Source organism: Macaca nemestrina, chromosome 1 (assembly GCF_043159975.1).
Source record: "Macaca nemestrina isolate mMacNem1 chromosome 1, mMacNem.hap1, whole genome shotgun sequence".
Lineage (NCBI taxonomy): Eukaryota > Metazoa > Chordata > Mammalia > Primates > Cercopithecidae > Macaca > Macaca nemestrina.
Window position 1 is genome coordinate 64,614,962 of NC_092125.1, and position 17,460 is coordinate 64,632,421.

General features: G+C 48.3%; 1 protein-coding gene across 7 annotated transcripts in view; it reads left to right on the forward strand.

Moving 5' to 3' along the window:
• LOC105484840 (SLIT-ROBO Rho GTPase activating protein 2) overlaps nt 1-12,798 on the forward strand; it is a 250,229-nt gene extending 237,431 nt beyond the window's left edge. For 3 of the 7 annotated variants that reach the window (XM_011746880.3, XM_011746881.3, XM_071079222.1), the window contains exons 20-23: nt 1,566-1,746; nt 3,254-3,400; nt 6,989-7,313; nt 9,421-12,798. In XM_011746880.3, coding sequence (XP_011745182.1) covers nt 1,566-1,746; nt 3,254-3,400; nt 6,989-7,313; nt 9,421-9,804 — 1,037 coding nt within the window. In that variant the 3' untranslated portion in view covers nt 9,805-12,798. Of the gene's footprint in view, nt 1-1,565; nt 1,747-2,519; nt 3,401-4,153; nt 4,543-6,988; nt 7,314-7,966; nt 9,398-9,420 lie in introns of those variants that run through there. The other 4 variants (XM_024793798.2, XM_071079240.1, XM_071079235.1 and 1 more) reach the window with 3 other exon arrangements.
• The last annotated feature ends 4,662 nt before the right edge of the window (nt 12,799-17,460 follow it).

Here is a 17,460-nt window from a genome sequence, read left to right on the forward strand (position 1 = left end):
GCTTATTTAGATCCTGATGTCGTAAGGATCCATATGATCATTTGCTACATTCGAGGAGGGGAGTAGGTAAACTAGGAAAATTAGTAGTGGGTTAGAGCCTACCTCGTGGCCAGCTCTGCTAGAGGCTTTCTGTATGTTATCCCTTAATCCCTAGTGAAATTGATATGGCTGCTATTTTACAGTTGAGAAAATGCAGGTCAGGGAGGTCGAGTAACGTTCCCGAGGCTATAGAGAACTGAGATGGGTATATTTAGACAGGCCTTCTCTGACCAGCCTCCTATAGTGAAATCTCCAACCCCTCCTGTTCAGGAGCAGACCCACCAGCTAGGGCCATCTAGGCATGGTCTTATTTTTAAGCAGCCTTTCTCTGTACTTCCCAGAATAGCTGACTTTCATCTCAGGTTCCAGCTTTCTGGGAGCCTTCTCTTTGCTCTTTGATCTCTACCGCAGCCTAGCACAGATGAAGATAATGATAACAATAAGTCATGCACACATACCACTTACTGTGGGCCGGACACTGTTCTAAGCACTTTTACAAATTGTAATTCATTGACCTTCATAACAACTTCATGAAAAAGACACTATCATTATCTCCATGTTACAGATGAGGAGACAGAAGCCCATACAAAAATGAAGATACATTGCATTTGTAAACCCCTTTTACTTTTTCAGGTTACTTTCATGTGCATTTTTTTCATAGATTGATCACAAAATATATTTCCATATATTTTGCTCCTTGGAAAGTTGATTGAGCAAGTTATTTTCTCTTTATAGTGACAAAAAGTTCACATTCTACTTACTACGGGGAATGGATAACATAAAATATTTAGAATACAGTATGATACATTTTCTACAATTATTGGAATTATTATATAATCAGAAAAGAAATAATGCTTAAAAATATAGTATGGCAAGTTTGATGATAGATGTCAAAAGCATAAAGAGCTTTAAAAGAAGTTACTGTGGAAAGCAGGGGATGTGGCTGGGCACGGTGGCTCACGCCTGTAATCCCAGCACTTTGGGAGGCCGAGGCGGGCAGATCACGAGGTCAGGAGATCGAGGCCATCCTGGCTAACATGGTGAAACCCATCTCTATTAATAATACAAAAAATTAGCTGGGCGTGGTGGCACACGTCTGTAGTCCCAGCTACTCGGGAGGCTGAGGCAGGAGAATCACTTAAACTCGGGAGGCAGAGGTTGCGGTGAGCCAAGATCGAGCCACTGCACTCCAGCCTGAGTGACAGAGTAAGACTGTGTCTCAAAAAAAAAGAAAAAGCAGGGGATGTTGAGTTGTGTTTTGATGTGTTTCATCAGGCAGGTAAGAGAGAAGAAGATTCCTGGTAGAGGGAACAGTGTGAGCAAAGGCAGGTAAAAGATGATACCAGTGCTTTCAGGATAATGGTACAGTCTGCATGGGAATTTCTTGCTTTATAGATCATCCATGGCTTCGTTTTCTAAGTTATCTTCCCACCACTGTTAAGTTCAGCTAATTCAGCTTTTCCACCCAGTTTCCTGAGTCTGCAGGTCCCAAGAACGTGTGTTTACTTCTTTTCCACCCTTCTCAGAATGTGAGCCCATCGAGGCCATTGCCAAGTTTGACTACGTGGGCCGGACAGCCCGAGAGCTGTCCTTTAAGAAGGGAGCATCCCTGCTTCTTTACCAGCGGGCTTCCGACGACTGGTGGGAAGGCCGGCACAATGGCATCGACGGACTCATCCCCCATCAGTACATCGTGGTCCAAGACACGTACGTTGGGCCCATGGCATCTTTGCGGGTGGTTCCCAGCTGCTCTATGAAAGTGAGACTTCATTTCTGGAGCCATAGGACTATGAGGGAGGCCAACCCCTGGGGGGTCCGGTGCAGTCCTGAGGCTCACACAGTTCCTTGAAGAGCCCCCCCACCCCACTCCCTGCACTCAGTGGAGAATTTTTTTAAATCTCTCCACTATCTGTGCCCCCTGCAAATCACCCCCTAATCCAGTCATTTTAGAAACCTGCCAGCCAGCCAGCACTCATCCATATTTATACCTGATGAGTGATAACAAGGGGTTTTTATTTGACCACCTATATTTCTTTTCTCGAAAGATCAGGCTGGGAAAACATTTTTGCCTCCCTTTTTTTTTTTTTTTTTTTTTTTTTGACAACTATGCTCACCCCAACCTGTTGAGCCATTGAGCCACTCTTCCACTTGCAAACTAAAATGACTAGTTTTCTAGGAGAAATCCGGCTTAAGCAGTCTTATGGAAGTGACCTAGTTCATTTAATCAAGATGAGGTTGATTTGGGGTAAGATGGGGGAAGGAGGGAAAAGGATGTCAAGGAACAAAGGAAACCTGAACTGGTCCCAGAGAGATCTCATCTGATAGGCTGTTGGTTGATTCTCACACTTTGAAGCAGTTGTCCCGTGGGCCCACCCAAGCCTGCCCCCTGTCCCTTTGCCCTGCCTCTGTCCCCAGCTCCCCTCCCTTGGATACGATGCTGTCAGTGTTTTTAGTCCTTCCCTTAATATTATTTTTTAAAGGTTGATATCCTGAGTGAGTCTGCACCCTCCCAGCCTCTTCCCGGCTCGTTCTGCAGGGAAATCCTCCCTCTGTTGATAGCATCGCAAACCTGGTGGCAATCTGTGCGTGGACAGGACCCTCCCAAATTTAGCATTATGACTTCACTACAGGATCAAGAGAAGATGAATTGTGGGGGAGAAGGGGCTTTCTTTGTCATCAGTAGCCAGAGGGGCCAGGAGAGCAGTGGAGAGACCTGGGACCGGCTTGGATGCTCTGAGCGGGCCTAGAGGCGCTACGACAGTGTGTGGCGGTGTCCTGCCACGACGCCGCCATCTCCAGAGCCACCACACAGTTGACTGTCCTTACCCAGCAGTGCTCAGGACCTCAGCCGATAAACCACAACCTGGACTTGCCGCCTCCTTCTCCAGGAGGCCGCCCCAGCACGGCCTCCCCAGGAAGCAGCATGGGGTAGAAGGCAGATGCCTCGAATCCAGGTGTCCCCTTGCCACGCTTTCCTGAGGAGCTGAGGAGCCCGCAGAACTCAGTGGATTATTTATTTTTATTTAAACGACCCTTCAAAGGCCCTTAGGTTTCCTTGCCTCTGCTCACAGAACTAGCCCAGCCAGGTGTCGCTGCTGCCTCAGAGCTGTGTGGGGTCGCGTGTGTGTCGGGGGGCCATCTTGCCGATTTAACACTGCTTTTTGTGTTGTTGTTGTTTTCCCTCCTCCCTGCCTGCCTGCCCCTTCTCCCCCAGCGAGGACGGTGTCGTGGAGAGGTCCAGCCCCAAGTCTGAGATTGAGGTCATTTCTGAGCCACCTGAAGAAAAGGTGACAGCCAGAGCGGGGGCCAGCTGTCCCAGTGGGGGTCATGTAGCCGATATTTATCTTGCAAACATCAACAAGTAAGCTCTGCTTTTCATTTTCTGCTCCCCTGAATGACTTGCAACACCCAGCCTCACCCTCTGGCCTAACCCCCCATCTCCATTCCTGTGCTGCACGTAGGGCTCCCAGCTCCCCCAGCCTAACAGTTTGCATGTGGTCACTGCTGCTGCAAGGCGGACAGGGCTGAGGATGCTGCTACAAGCCTCGGGGCAGGCCCACATCTCCAGCTAGCTGCCCTCGTGCTGTGGAAGGGTGCTTTACTATGTGTTCCCGCAGTGTCTGTCCACCCAGACCTTTGTGGCAGTCTTACAGCTAAAACTTTGACCAAAGCTTTGGTCACTTTATGCAACCTGGTTTTGTACTGTTTCTCAGAGGTGCCTTCTTTTTTCCAATCCATACTCAAATAATAGTCTTTGATGTCTGTCTTCCTTGACCCGTGTTCGTGCAAAGATTCAAAGTCTGTGTGTGGCTTCTACTAGGCTGATGTTACACCAGGTGGGTTTATTGAGATATCATGTGTCTGTTCCTCCCCCTGTCCTGCATTCACTCCTGTGGAGGAAAGGAGGCCACAATGTCCCTAAAGAAAGCTTTGTCCTGAGCTCTTCATTCATTGGCTAACCCCTACCTAGCTCCCTTTTCTTCTGCCCTTTCACACCGGGAGAAATAATTTTCCATTTTGTTCCTATTGCTTTGGCCCTGTGTACTATTCTACCCCCTTAGTCCCTTTGCAGATCCCCACTCCTGCTCAGCAGGCTCTTACCTCTGACCCCCAGCTTTCATTGTGGCTGTTAGCAACATCCTGGGGTTTTAACTCCACCCACGCCCGATCTGGCTGTCTAGAGGGATTCTACGCCTGCGTGCTGCCGCCTCCCCAAGAGGCATTCGGGTTATTGGAGAACTAATCTCATCTCAAGGGGCCAGACACCAAGTCCCAAAGCCTACAGACCTCTTTCCGCCAGACCCTGAAACCTGGCCCCGTGCCAGCAGGATGACAAGCCCCAGGGCGCTCCTGATGAATATGGATTGGAGATGATGTACAGTTTTTATTACCCTCTGGCTTTTGAGGAATGAAATGATTTGCACTTTGAAAACCTGTTAACCATAGCCTCTGGACACTGAGACTGGAAGGAGAATAAAGGATGCTTGTTGTTTTTAAACTATACCAGGTTTCCCAGATCTCTTGGCTTTTTTCCACCCAGACGGTAGCAGGGGGAGTGGTTGGGGCACGTGGCTCTTTTCCATCTCTTTCACCCTCAAGTTAGTAAAGTCATTTATTCAGATCACTTACTGAGTGTAGTTATAATTTAATTCAGACCAGTTAAAAAAAAATTAAGGAGTTTCTGTTTCCCTTCAGCACACTGCCCTGCTGGGAGGGCAAGCCAATATCAAGGAACTGTGGGCTAATCACATTTTTTTTCTTATTTACAATTCTATGTTAATTATAACCCTACAATCAAAAGGCCATAATCCTATACTTAACCCAAAAACCAAGGCAGGGTGGGTGGAGGAAGAGTTAGATAATTAGTTAAGTACATATTTTTAAGCCATCATATATTTGATACCATTTGTGCATAGAAATTGTAGAGAGTAATAACTGAAATGGTAAACAAAAAAAGAAAAAAAAAGAGTATCTGGTAGAAAGTTAAGGTGGTTCCCTTGATCTCCTTGCTTGCTGGCGTCAGGAGTCTTGGGATGGGGTTCTTGGAGGACAAGCCTCATCACCTGGTGGGTGGGTGAGCGGCGGCCCCCGGGCATGTCTGGCCCTTAGAAGTGAGTTGGCCTTTCAGTCTTACCTCCTGTCCCCCACACCACTCCTCCTCCGAAGTTCCTTCAGTTTCCTGAGTGCTCAGGTTCTCTCTCACCCCTGGGCCCTCACACCTGATGTCTCCTCACCTGGTCACCTCCTCCTCTCCCTTCAAGACTCAGCCCAAAGACTTAGGTCTTTGGGAAAGCCCTTTTGACATCCCTGAGTTCCCCAGGCTGAGTGAGGTGCCCTTATGCTGTATTCCAAAGGCACTTTGAGTACCTTTTGGTACTCACGCTGCACTCAGATCCCCCAACAGATTGAGCTCCTTGAACCCAGGAACTGTATCTTCCTTTTCTTTACATCCCCAGGGCCTGGCCCGGGACATGGCACACCACAGCCACCCCATAAATCTGCCTTCTCAGCAGTTTTAGCCTGTGAGTCAGCCATCTTCAAGCGGAAAAAGGAAAACAGCAAAGAGCTATTAGGGTGTGGCACTTCCATTTAATTCTACACATTTATTAAGTAGCTACTGTTGTGCCAAGCACTGCTGGTGGTTATTCAGAGATAAAAAAGACAAGGTCCCTGATCTCAGAGCTCACAGTCTGGCAAGGTAAAGACCCTATGGACAGGTAACTGAAAGGTAGCATCAGGTGCTCTGAAGGTACAGAGGAGGGAGGGGTCCATTCTTCCTGCAACTGGAGTTAGTGCTGCAGTGGTGCCAGTGCAGCTGGAGTTAGTGGTGCCAGGGAAATCCTTGCAGAGAGGGGGGTCATTTCAGCAGGGCTTTAGAAGACTCGGAGAACATCCTTTTTCCACTCGAGAACGGCTGACTCACAAGCCTAAAACTGCCAAGTGGACAGATTCACGGAGTGGCTGATACATGCCAGGTCCTGGGCCAGGTGCTGCAGGCAGAAAGATGAGGAAGACCTCAGCAGTGAACAGGACTAGGACTGACTTAGAGCACTGTCCCCACCTCACAGACCAGCTCCTTATCTTCAGAGTATGACCCCTTCCCTCCTTCCACCTCAACTCCTGCCTAGGCCCCCATGTCTCTTAGATTCAAGATCAGAGCTGTTCAGCGGCCATCCAAATCAGAAGTTTCATTGCCTCTTAGATTAGACCTTTTCAGATCTGATTCCAAGACAAAATGAAATTATCCAGCCGCAGGCAACACTAGGATTCTGCCAAGCCATTTTGTTTGAGAGCCCTAAGTGGTCTGAAACAAATTCGCCCAGATCCAGGGTTCAGCCCAGTGCTCGGTGACTTGAGAGTCATGTATTTCCACACTAAGAAAGTGCACAAACTGGGCCCTAACTCTGCAGTATTGCTGCCTCTTGAAAACTATTCTGTTCCATGCCTACAGAATAAGCAACAACAGCCTCTGGCCAGAGCCCAAAACAGTTACAGACTTTTTGGAAAAAGAGACATGCTAAAATTTAGAAAAGTTAACTATCCTCTTACCAACAATTCCCGACCTCTTTGGTGATGGTGAGACTTCTTCTCCTACCTGGGGCCTTAGGTTTCTGTTCATGGCAGGTCACAGAAGGGGCCTTTCCATGAATCTCTTTCCCATTAGAAACTTTTGCTTAATCAGACATTTTTTCTGACAGCAACTTACATCTTGACAACACAAAGCCCGTGACCACCAAGTAAGTATCCATTTCTCCTTTGCCCAGCTTGGGGGTGGCAAGGGAATGAAGACATGGAGAATGCAAGAGAAGACGAAGCTGAGGACAGAATGTGTTCGTGTCCCTCTCCTTCCGAAGTCCCTGGGGGCCAACATCTGCCCCCTCCCACTTGTCCTAGCTTCCTTGGAGCCAGGGCTCCCTGATCACACTGCCCTTTCTGTTTGTGATTGAAGGCAAAGGAAGCGTCCAGAATCTGGGAGCATCCGGAAAACTTTTCGGAGTGACAGCCATGGGCTGAGCAGTTCCCTGACTGACTCCTCCTCCCCAGGGGTGGGGGCTAGCTGCCGCCCATCCTCCCAGCCCATCATGAGCCAGAGTCTCCCCAAGGAAGGGCCAGATAAGTGTTCCATCAGTGGGCACGGGAGCCTCAACTCCATCAGCCGCCACTCATCCCTGAAGAATCGGCTGGACAGTCCACAGATCCGGAAGACTGCCACAGCAGGAAGGTCAAAAAGCTTCAATAACCATCGGCCCATGGACCCTGAGGTCATTGCTCAGGTAACTGTGGGCTCCTGGACAGACAGCATGAGTCTACATTCATCACTACCACTTAGTGCCACTCGCCTAATTATGACAGAACTTGAAACAGAACGATTATTTTGTATGTCATATACTGAGTATATATCCACTCTGGACCTATGGACCCGATAAGACAGCTTAATAAGCAGTCTGCCTGTCCCTCTCTCCCCAGGAAGAACCTAAAGACAGAATAAATAAGCCTAGCTTCTTGCTCATACACTGACTATTAGGAAGGCTGTCGTAATTTTTAAAGCCAGTATTAAGAGTATTTTGATAGCCCAAGTTTTGGGTCTAAAGACCTTGGTAGACTTTAGTGAAACTGCCCAACTATTGAGGCTCAGGTGTAATCCTGAGGCTCAGGTGTAATCCTGGCCACATTTTTATATTGCTGTGCCCATCACCATCATCACGATTCCTAAGGCTAGTCTCTGGTACCGAGTGGGTATGATCAATTAACCTGCACCTGGTCTTAAAGACCTAAAAAATACTCTGGCTGCAGAGAGCTCTGGTAACCAAAAGGATTTGCAGCAGCCCAAGCCTCCAGAGGCTGTGGAGATGAGCTCCCTGGTTGCAGGGTCTTCCTTCTGTGTAAGCACCACACTGATGACTCTCTGTTTTCCATGAAATATTAGAGATCCAACCCCACTTCTAAAAATCCGACTACCGGGGCCACTCCAAGCAGTTCACTCAGACGTCTCTCCCAACTATATAATTTTCATTAGACCAGGTAGGAACTAAGGGCTCATTGTTGCCTTCTTATCTCACCTGAGTTGAGATTCTCCTTACCCCATCTTCCAGGGGGTGATAGAGGCTGGGCATGGTCTCTCTTGGCTTAATTGTGGTTCTCTGCTTACAGAGATGTACCTGGCAAGCCCAGTATTGAGCTACGGGCCTGAGATGTCTTGCTTTGCTAGCCTTCTATTCTGTGCCTCTATTTAAGCTCTTGGCTGCAATCTGCCTTGCACTACGGGTATCCTCCCAGCTCCCTCCTTGGCCAGGTGTTAATAGGAATGTCAGGAAAGGTAGACAGCTGGGACAGACTAGCTGTACAGTGCGACTGAGGAGGGAGATGGAGTTCTTCCTGAACATTTTAAAGGTTTGAGAATGTCACAGGGATGAGTGAAACTGAATCACTGTGAACACAAAGCATGCATCGCTCTGTAGGACAAAGAAACCTTAACTAGAGGCCTTCACTTGGAATGTGTGAAATCTTTCCATGTGAACCTAATCCCAGGAAGAAATCCTGTGGTAGTTTGGGGGTGCCAGACACAGGTTTATGGGGAGGGAGCGGGGAGCTGGGAAGTCTCGCTGGGAGGCAGCTGGCTTGCATACAAAGGTTCTTTGGTTCTGCCTTGAGACCCTGGGCTAGGACTGCTGTTGGCTAAGATCTAGAGTGTTCCATTGATTTGCAGGCAATTGATTCACCTACGTGGGCTTTGGCTCCCCCTCCTGGTCACTCTTTGGTCCCCTCTGTGGTGATGGCTGGAAGGAAATGGTTTCAAATTGGATGCTGCCCTGAGCTGGAGAGGAGGGGCGGGGGGAGGTGTCTTGGGCTCCTGAAATTTTCCTCAGCCCCTGAGGAGGAAGGACTAACCCTTTTCACCTTTGGCCTTGAAGTCCAAGAGAATAAAGATCATACATCATCTCTACCACTTTTAAAAAAGTGTTTATTATGTACAATTTCAAACCTACCCAAAAGCAGAGAGAACTGGATAACAAATCCCCATGTACTCATCACCAAAATCCTGGCCCTTCTTACTTTGTCCCTGTTTCTCCTCCCCGCTAGATTATATGTCACTTCATCAATAAGTATTTCAATATCTGTCTCTAAAATCCAGGGTCTCTAAAAAAACAATCAACTACTTTTTCTAAAGGAAAAAAAAAAACAATCTCATGACAGTAAAAATCCCTCTGTCCCCCTTTCCCCACTTTCTGAGCATTCATATGTTGGAGGATTTGGGCCAAGTACAATAATCTGGACATCTTACAGTCGGTTTCTTCATGCCTTGGCCTGTGTTGTTGAAACCGGCTCCTTGGGGAATTCTCCCCTTATTTGCCTCACCTCCTCCTTTTTCCTGTTTTGCAGGATATTGAGGCAACAATGAACTCAGCCCTGAATGAGCTACGGGAGCTAGAACGGCAGAGCAGCGTCAAGCACACCCCCGACGTGGTTCTGGACACCTTGGAGCCCCTCAAAACCTCCCCAGTGGTGGCCCCCACGTCGGAACCTTCCAGCCCCATGCACACCCAGCTCCTCAAGGACCCCGAGCCCGCCTTCCAGCGCAGCGCCAGTACTGCTGGGGACATCGCCTGCGCCTTCCGGCCTGTCAAGTCTGTCAAGATGGCTGCCCCTGTTAAACCACCAGCCACACGGCCCAAGCCCACTGTCTTCCCCAAAACAAATGCCACTAGCCCTGGTGTCAACTCATCAACTTCTCCACAGTCCACTGACAAGTCTTGTACTGTCTGAGGGATATAATTTAATTGTTCTAGACAAAGGGATTATAGGGACTGACTGTTATTAAAATCTTCCTATTTAACTAGCTTGGGGACTTCAGTTGAAAATTAGGTTCTAAGTTGTTCTTGCAGGAATTAGCCTCCCTGTCTCCCAAAACCTTGAGAATGAAACCCTTGGCATCGCCTCTCCCTTCCCACTGCCCTCTGCTTCCCCCAGTCGTCGTAATTCAGCCAGCTGCAGTCTGTACCGTTCTTAGGTTAGCCAGAGACAGGTTTTCATTATCAGGTCACTGTGAAATCTGGTAAGGCAGTCCCGAGGACATGGGCTCAAGTCTCAGTCCCCTCAGACCACAGGGATGCCTTGACCAGTTGGTTGGCTACAGCCATCCAGCTTTCAGTGGCATCTTGTTTTGGGAACTGATTATAGAGAATCATATGTAGTCTAGTCTTCATTTTACACACACACACATATTTTACACACACACACATTTTACATACACACACACACGTTTTTCTAGTCTCTGGCATGTGTAGCCTCTCCTGGTCATAGACCAGTCTCTTTGTAAGTTATTGTGGCAGTTCACACAGTAGCCACCAGGGGTCTCTGTTTCCGTTACAAACTTCGTTCTGTCTGGGCCAGAGAACCTAGCCTTTGAAATTTCTCCATCATATGAAATATCACGGGATGGGACAATCCCGTAACCTGTTTCGGGTTGGGGGCTTTCTCTCTTTGTTCTTTCCATTGATGTGAATTGGTCATTGGTGTTTGCTCTTGCTCTCCTCCATCCCCTAGAAGTACACCCCAGTCTTATTAAGGAGCTTTTAAAGTTTTTCTGAATGTATAGACATTTCTCGGGTTCCTACCTTTGTCTCTGATGGACCATTTTCCATTTAAGACATTTTCCTATATAAGACAGTTTTATAGCTGGTTCGTTTTAGGGTAAAGAGTCTTAAGAGAGTTTTATTGTGTCTGTGGCAGGTTTGGAAAAGGTAAGAAATGGGTCCTTTTTCCGCCTAATGTTTTTGGCACTTAAAACATAAAATTCATTATCCTATTAAAAAATTAAATTCAGCTTTGCTAATCCAGAAATTGTTCCCAAATGAAAACTTGTTTTAAGTCCACCCCTTAGTTTGGTTATTTTACAAGGTCTCTCTTCAGGGACCAACAGGGGCTTAGAGAGCCTTAGTTAGATTAAAGGGAGACCCTGCCTCCTAAAACCAGTTTTCATTGATCCAAACAAGGACAATTAAGGGAACTCTGACCCCACGGGTTCTCAAGTCTTCCCAAGGCCGGAATCTAAAGAAAGTTAAAATTTGAATGCTGAATATTTTGGCTCTACTCTGGCCTTTTTTCTGGTTCCCTTCCAAAATGCACAAATATACCCTTGTCTGCTCCAATCCAGTCTCCAAACCTGGTGTCCGTGGTCCTGGCCCCCCTAGCATCATGCTATCCCAGGAGTACCAGGACCGGAGACATCCACAGCCAGGCTCATGGTTCTCAGACAGCAACTTGAGTTAAAGCTGAAACTCATCCTTCTTCTCTGTGTTTTCTGGTTTAAAAGCTGCACTTACATTTTGGCCTTATTTTCTGTAGTTCAGGAGAGATGGTGGGTTGCCATTCAGGTAGGAAAATCTGAGTTTTCTTATCTTTGACCTAGAAGAGATTATTTTTGGACAAACATGTGAAATTGGTGGTTACATCTATGGAAAGTGGTAGGATTTTTTTTTTTTTTAATCCTGTGCAAAGGAAAAGAGGTGCTTTATGGGAAATCACTAATGAGAAGGCTAACCTGCAGCACCAGAGAAACCTTTCCAAGTGCTAGAAGGGAGAACTAAAGAACTGCAGTGAAGTGAGTCAGCCTGGAAGAGGCAACCCACAGTCTTGGTGTGTGTTGCTGTTTCCTGACCTGTTCTTGCCTGTCACCTGGGCCTATACAGGTCCTGAGCCAACAGGGGGCTTTCATACCCAAGGATCTGTTTCCTTGCTGAAAATGAAACCCCATCTTTCACTTTACATTCCTTTCAGTCCAACTGATCAAAAGTAGTACCCACACTTGCCGTTTCTCCCTCTCTCCAGCACACTCCCCTCTAAGAAAGTAAAAGCAAAGCTTTCTTAATGGCAACGCTTTGGGCCTGTTCTGTTGCTCCTGCCTTATTTCTCTTTCAACCCTGTATGTAACTCGTGTTCACCATCCGCTTGATCAGTGTCCATCCGCGCTAATTTGCATCGTGAACTGAACAGTGTGTGAGTGGTCCCCTACTAAACCCAACTCTGGGGGCAGAGCTGTCTTCCCCATCTCTGGTGCTCCTGACACCTGTGAGATGGTCCTGTCGAGAGGACTAGGAACCGATAGGAGGAGAGTCCTTCTCGGCAGAGCTCACTGCAAACAACTGGAATTGAGGTTGCACACTGTGATTTTTACACCGAAAAGCCAAAAGGAGCTGGCCATCCAGGGCCTAGGGAGACCAGCCTTCCTCAGCTATGCTTGCTGAAACCAGCATGATGCTTCAAAGAGCCCTGCTCTGCCCCTCATGGCATGGATCCTTTTCCTGGTGTGGACTCTGAAGGGTCAGTCTTTGGGGAAGAGAGGTGGGGTGGGGCTACTAGCATCCCAATTTAGAAAATAGAGGAGTTTGTAGCCAGAAGCCTGTAAACTGGAAACACTGGTCTCAACCAACCTCCTCAGGGCGCCCTGGCTTCTCCCCAAGGAGATGAGGAGCAGTGATGCCAGCACCAGTATGCGCAGAGCACTGGAAGGGCTGGTGCAGATCTACTTCCCGTGCGGAAGAGAAGTCAGATCTTCCAGGGAATCGCAATGTGGTGGCGTCTGACTTGTATGTCACATTTGTGTAAAATGGTATATTCTTTAAAATAGTGTTGATAACTGGAATATTGTATGTATGCTTGGAGATGCTTTGTGTGAACCTAAGACTGTCACTCAACAGATGTTGGATTGGGGAAAATCCAAAGCACAACTTCAAAATAAAATACATTTTTAGGTTTCGATGCTGCAGTTCATATCCCTTCTCTCCTCTTTGAAATCTCTGATTCAGGACTCCAGCTGCCCAGGAGGGATTTTGATTCGTCTGTGCTAACAGAGCCCTGCCTGGCAACAGAGAGAGCAACGAGATGACCTTACAGCCAGCCACCTTCTCCCTCCCCACTAAGGCATAGCACACTTGCATTTAGAATGGGAGGTTTTTTCCCCAGCATTTCCATTTAGCCTGTGTGTGGATTCTCATAGGTTTTGTGGAGAGTCTTCCAGCTCACCATTGGACCGCCTGTTGCCATGAGAACCATTGCCTTCACAGAATCCACCTTCCTTGTTTTCTATCTCTAGTCAGATTTCCCCACTTCAGGGAGTGGGGCCTAAGAAGTTGCTTAGAAACTTGGCAAGCTACAACCAAGGGTGACTAGAGGTTCTCTTTCTTCCACAACCAAAGCCCTGAGTCATTCTGCCCTTGACAGCCCCCTGCCTCTGGGAGAAAAGCTGACCAATTTGCTTGTGCTGTTGGTGGGAGTGGGGGATACAGGTGATAGATTGTGAGTCTAGCACAGCTTAAGTTCAAGGGTGAAGTTATTCAAAGGTAACAACTTGAAACAAATCCTAGAGCTCCTAGGGCCAACACTTACTTTTAACAGGCTTGTTCTAATACCAGATGCCCCTGGGGATGGATCACATCTCTCCAAGTGGGTACCCTGTGTTCAGTGGTAATGCAAGGAATCCTACCCTCAGCTCTAGACAGGACACTTTACAACCCCTTCTTAGGTTTATCATCCCTTTCCGTTATTCATATGTCTTTTATTCAGCTTTGCTATGCCCTTCCAGCCTACTGTCTCTTCCCTTCCCCTGTTTTCAAGGAATAGCTACATCTTGAGCTTCTCTTGCTGGGCCCTTGGCCTCGGGTAAGTCAAGGCCAAGGCTACTGTGCCATTCTGGTAGGAATGAGTTCTCCCTGAGTGCAGGGAGAATGGGGATGGCCAGGAGCACCCCATAATAGCTGTGACATGGAGCCAGTTCGTAGGCCGTGAGCAGGGGACAAAAGAGCCCCTTTTCAGAGGGTCCCGAGGCAAAGGCAGGCTATGCTTTTTAGGTCCTCTTTATCCATATATGGTTCTTTTTATTTCATATGTCCTGATGGGGGCTGGATGGAAACTAGTGGCAATGAACACTGTCAAAACACAAGCCCGTTCCATCCAGATAGAAACCAAAAATGTAGACCAGATGTATGTTAACTTAGGAAACAGTCTTTTAAGACTATCTAACCTAAATGTTTATATCAAACTTGTCCAACCCACAGCTCAGGATGGCTTTGAATGCAGCCCAACACAAATTCGTAAACTTTCTTAAAACATTATGAGATTTTTTTGCAATTTTTTTTTAGTTCATCAGCTATCATTAGTGTTCGTGTATTTTATGTGTGGCCCAAGACAATTCTTCCAATGTGGCCTAGAGAAACCAAAAGATTGGAAACTCCTGATTTATGTTCATCGGTATATGACATTTCCTTTTACTCAGGAGTTAACAACCTTGGCATATTACATATACTAAAGACAGTCATTTAGTCAGTCAACAAACATTAAGCTTCTCTCTGCAAGCACTGTCCTATAGTACTGAACAGAAAAAAAAACAGGTAATGGAGCTTTCTAGTCAGGGAGGACAGATGAAAAAGCAAAATGAGTATTACTCTGAAAACGAAACTGTAATAAGATAGGAGTTGTTCAGGAAATGAAGGATTCTGCTTGACCTGGCAAGGCTGACATGACTAGTAGACATCTAAGTGGAAATACCAGGTAGACCCTTGGATATACGAATTTGGAGATTTGGGGGTAGATAATACCTGAAAACCTATTAGGAACTGTTACATTATAGATGTATTCAAACAGAGATTCCCAGGAAGAGCGTGGAGATGGAAAAAAGAGAAGGTCCTGATCATTAGAAATGCAGCAGAGGGGCTGGGTGCGGTGGCTCACACCTGTAATCCCAGCACTTTGGGAGGCCTAGGCGGGTGCACCTGAGGTCAAGAATTCGAGACCAGCCTGACCAACATGGAGAAACCCCGCCTCTACTAAAAATACAAAAAAATTAGCCTGGTGTGGTGGCGCATGCCTGTAATCCCAGCTACTCGGGAGTCTGAGGCAGGAGAATCGCTTGAACCCGGGAGGTGGAGGTTGTGGTGAGCCGAGATTGCGCCATTGCACTCCAGCCTGGGCAACAAGAGTGCAACTCCATCTCAATAAAAAAAGAAAAAAGAAATGCAGCAGAGGAAGGGGGGCAGCAAGGAAGGCAGAATGAGCAAGTGGCAGTGAGGTAGGTGGCTGGGAGAGCACAGGGTCACAGACAGCAGGAGAGGACAATGCTTCAGCAAAGGGGGAATCTGCTGTTGAATGCCAATGGGGTAAAGTGAGGCTGGCGTAGAAAGGGAATCATTGGTGACCTGGACAAGAGCATTTTCAGCAGAGGGGGAATGAGTCCAACTGGAGTGGGTTAGGTGGCAAATGGGAAGGGAAGAGGCAGTAACTTGACGGCTCGTTGAATGGGGAGCATCGGGAGACAAGGGTAAGATGGGCAGTGCAGAGGTGCATTTGTTTGATGGGGTGGGCAGGACGCAGTAGAACGGGAAGAATGAATGTGCAGGAGAGGAGAGGGTGAGCTGCAGGGCACAAGCGGGAGGGTTGGCCATGGCCACTAGAAGAGGCTCAAGAAGAGGCACTTCCTGCTGTCGCGTGGGAGGGAAGGCAGGTGAGTACAGACAGGGCAGGCAGTGGATGTGGGGGAGGAAATGAGGGAGTTCCCTTCTGATTGCTTCTTTTATCTAAGTGAAGTTTAAGGCAAGGTCCTTAGCTGACAGTGTAGGAGGGAATGGTGCGGAGGAGGTTTGAAGAGTGAAGACAATGAGAGAAACACTTGCTTTTCCTCGAAGAGAGATGACGCTGGCACCGGCACCGATTTCCTTCAGTGGCCTGGATGCTGCCCCACAGCTTGTCCCACTGCTTGGGGCCATAGCAGCAGGCCTGACTGCAGTGTTTGTCCCTCCTTCCACACCCAAAGCTCCTGGCCAGAGCTAACCCCTGCAGGTGACAAGAAGCCGGGCTCCGAGACCTCGTCGCTCAGCCCTTCGCCTTTGTGACTGAGCATAGCAAATACACACTGCCTGGCAATGCCCCCCAGTCTCTTCCATATGCACCCCACCAGTACCCGAGCCCTTTCCGCTTCCCTTTAAGGCACTGGGCAGGTGAGTCTGCTGTGGGAAACTGACTCAGGCCCCTTAGGGGCGGAAAACGAAATTAATATCTCTTCAGAGTGGACCAGGTGCCAGGAGCTTCATCTCATTTTACTTTCAAACCGGCCCTATGAGGAACGTCGAGTGACGTGCTAGGCTCACCCACAGTAGGTGGTAAGATCTGAACTCAAACCTCCATGGCAATGGAGCTAGCCCCTGCCTTTCCCGCTATACTTTTGGCCTCTTTGTAGAAGTCACATGAGATTTTCTTTCTGACAGCTGCTGTCAAGGGCCGTCCTCTTCCGCCTCTGGTCCTTGCACTACCCTTGGATTGCCACTTCTATTTCTAGGACTCCTCAGAGCCACTTGGGAACATGTGGCGGGGACTCTTACAGACTTCTTCTTCCCTTCTGGAGCCCGCCAGCCCCCTGCACCTTCCTGGATGCAACTGGCTGTGCTGCCGACTGGGGCACAGGCAAGACATTGCTTCACTGTGTCCACACAGAGGATGTGACCTCACAGAGGATGCCCAAGGAAACTTGATCTGTCACGGCAAACATGGCTCCAGGCCACCTCTACCTCTCCCCCTTTTCTCAGCCTCAGTCCAGCTCTTCTCATGCTTCTGTACCTCTGCATGTGTGCCCACAGCCTGGAATTCCATTCCCCCAGCCCCCTCTCCTCTGCCTAACTCCCCTCTTCCTAAAGTCTGGCCGAGCAACCCTTCTGGAAAGCCCTTCTTGATCACCTTCCTCCCTGCTGCCTGCCTGCCACTCAGCATCTGCCATGCCGTCCTGGACCTCCAGGCTCCTGGTGGGATGCCCAGCCTTTACGCCCTCAGCACACAGTGCCTGCCTCATAGAAGGTGCTAGACACATGGTAGTTGCCTTTGAACGTGCTAAATACACTGGGAAAGAGATTGATGGAGAGAGGAAAGTAAGAGTGCTGCTGAGGACCCAGCAGGTTCATCAGGGTAAAAAATGGGTAAACATTATGGATCGTCTAAGTTATGTAGCAAACCTCGGTGCCCTAAAGCAACAAAGGCTGATTTCTCACCAAAGCCAATGTCCCTTGTGAACCAGCAGGGGAACTCTGCTCAGGACAGTCACTCAAGGACCCAGACTAACAGAATCACACTGCCAGAAAGCAGAGCTCTGGGAGGGTCTTGCATCAGGAATTAAATGCTTTGGTGGGGAACTCACATGCTCCCCGCATCACAAGGTAACTAGGATGTGCAGTTCTCCCATGTGCCAGGCAGGCAGAAACCTGGGAAGACTAGGCTGGGCGCGGTGGCTCACGCCTGTAATCCCAGCACTTTGGGAGGCCGAGGCGGGTGGATCAGGAGGTTGGGAGATTGAGACCAACCTGCTCAATCCACCTCACCAACCACACAGTGAAACCCCATCTCTTCTAAAAATACAAGAAATTAGCCAGGTGTGGTGGTGTG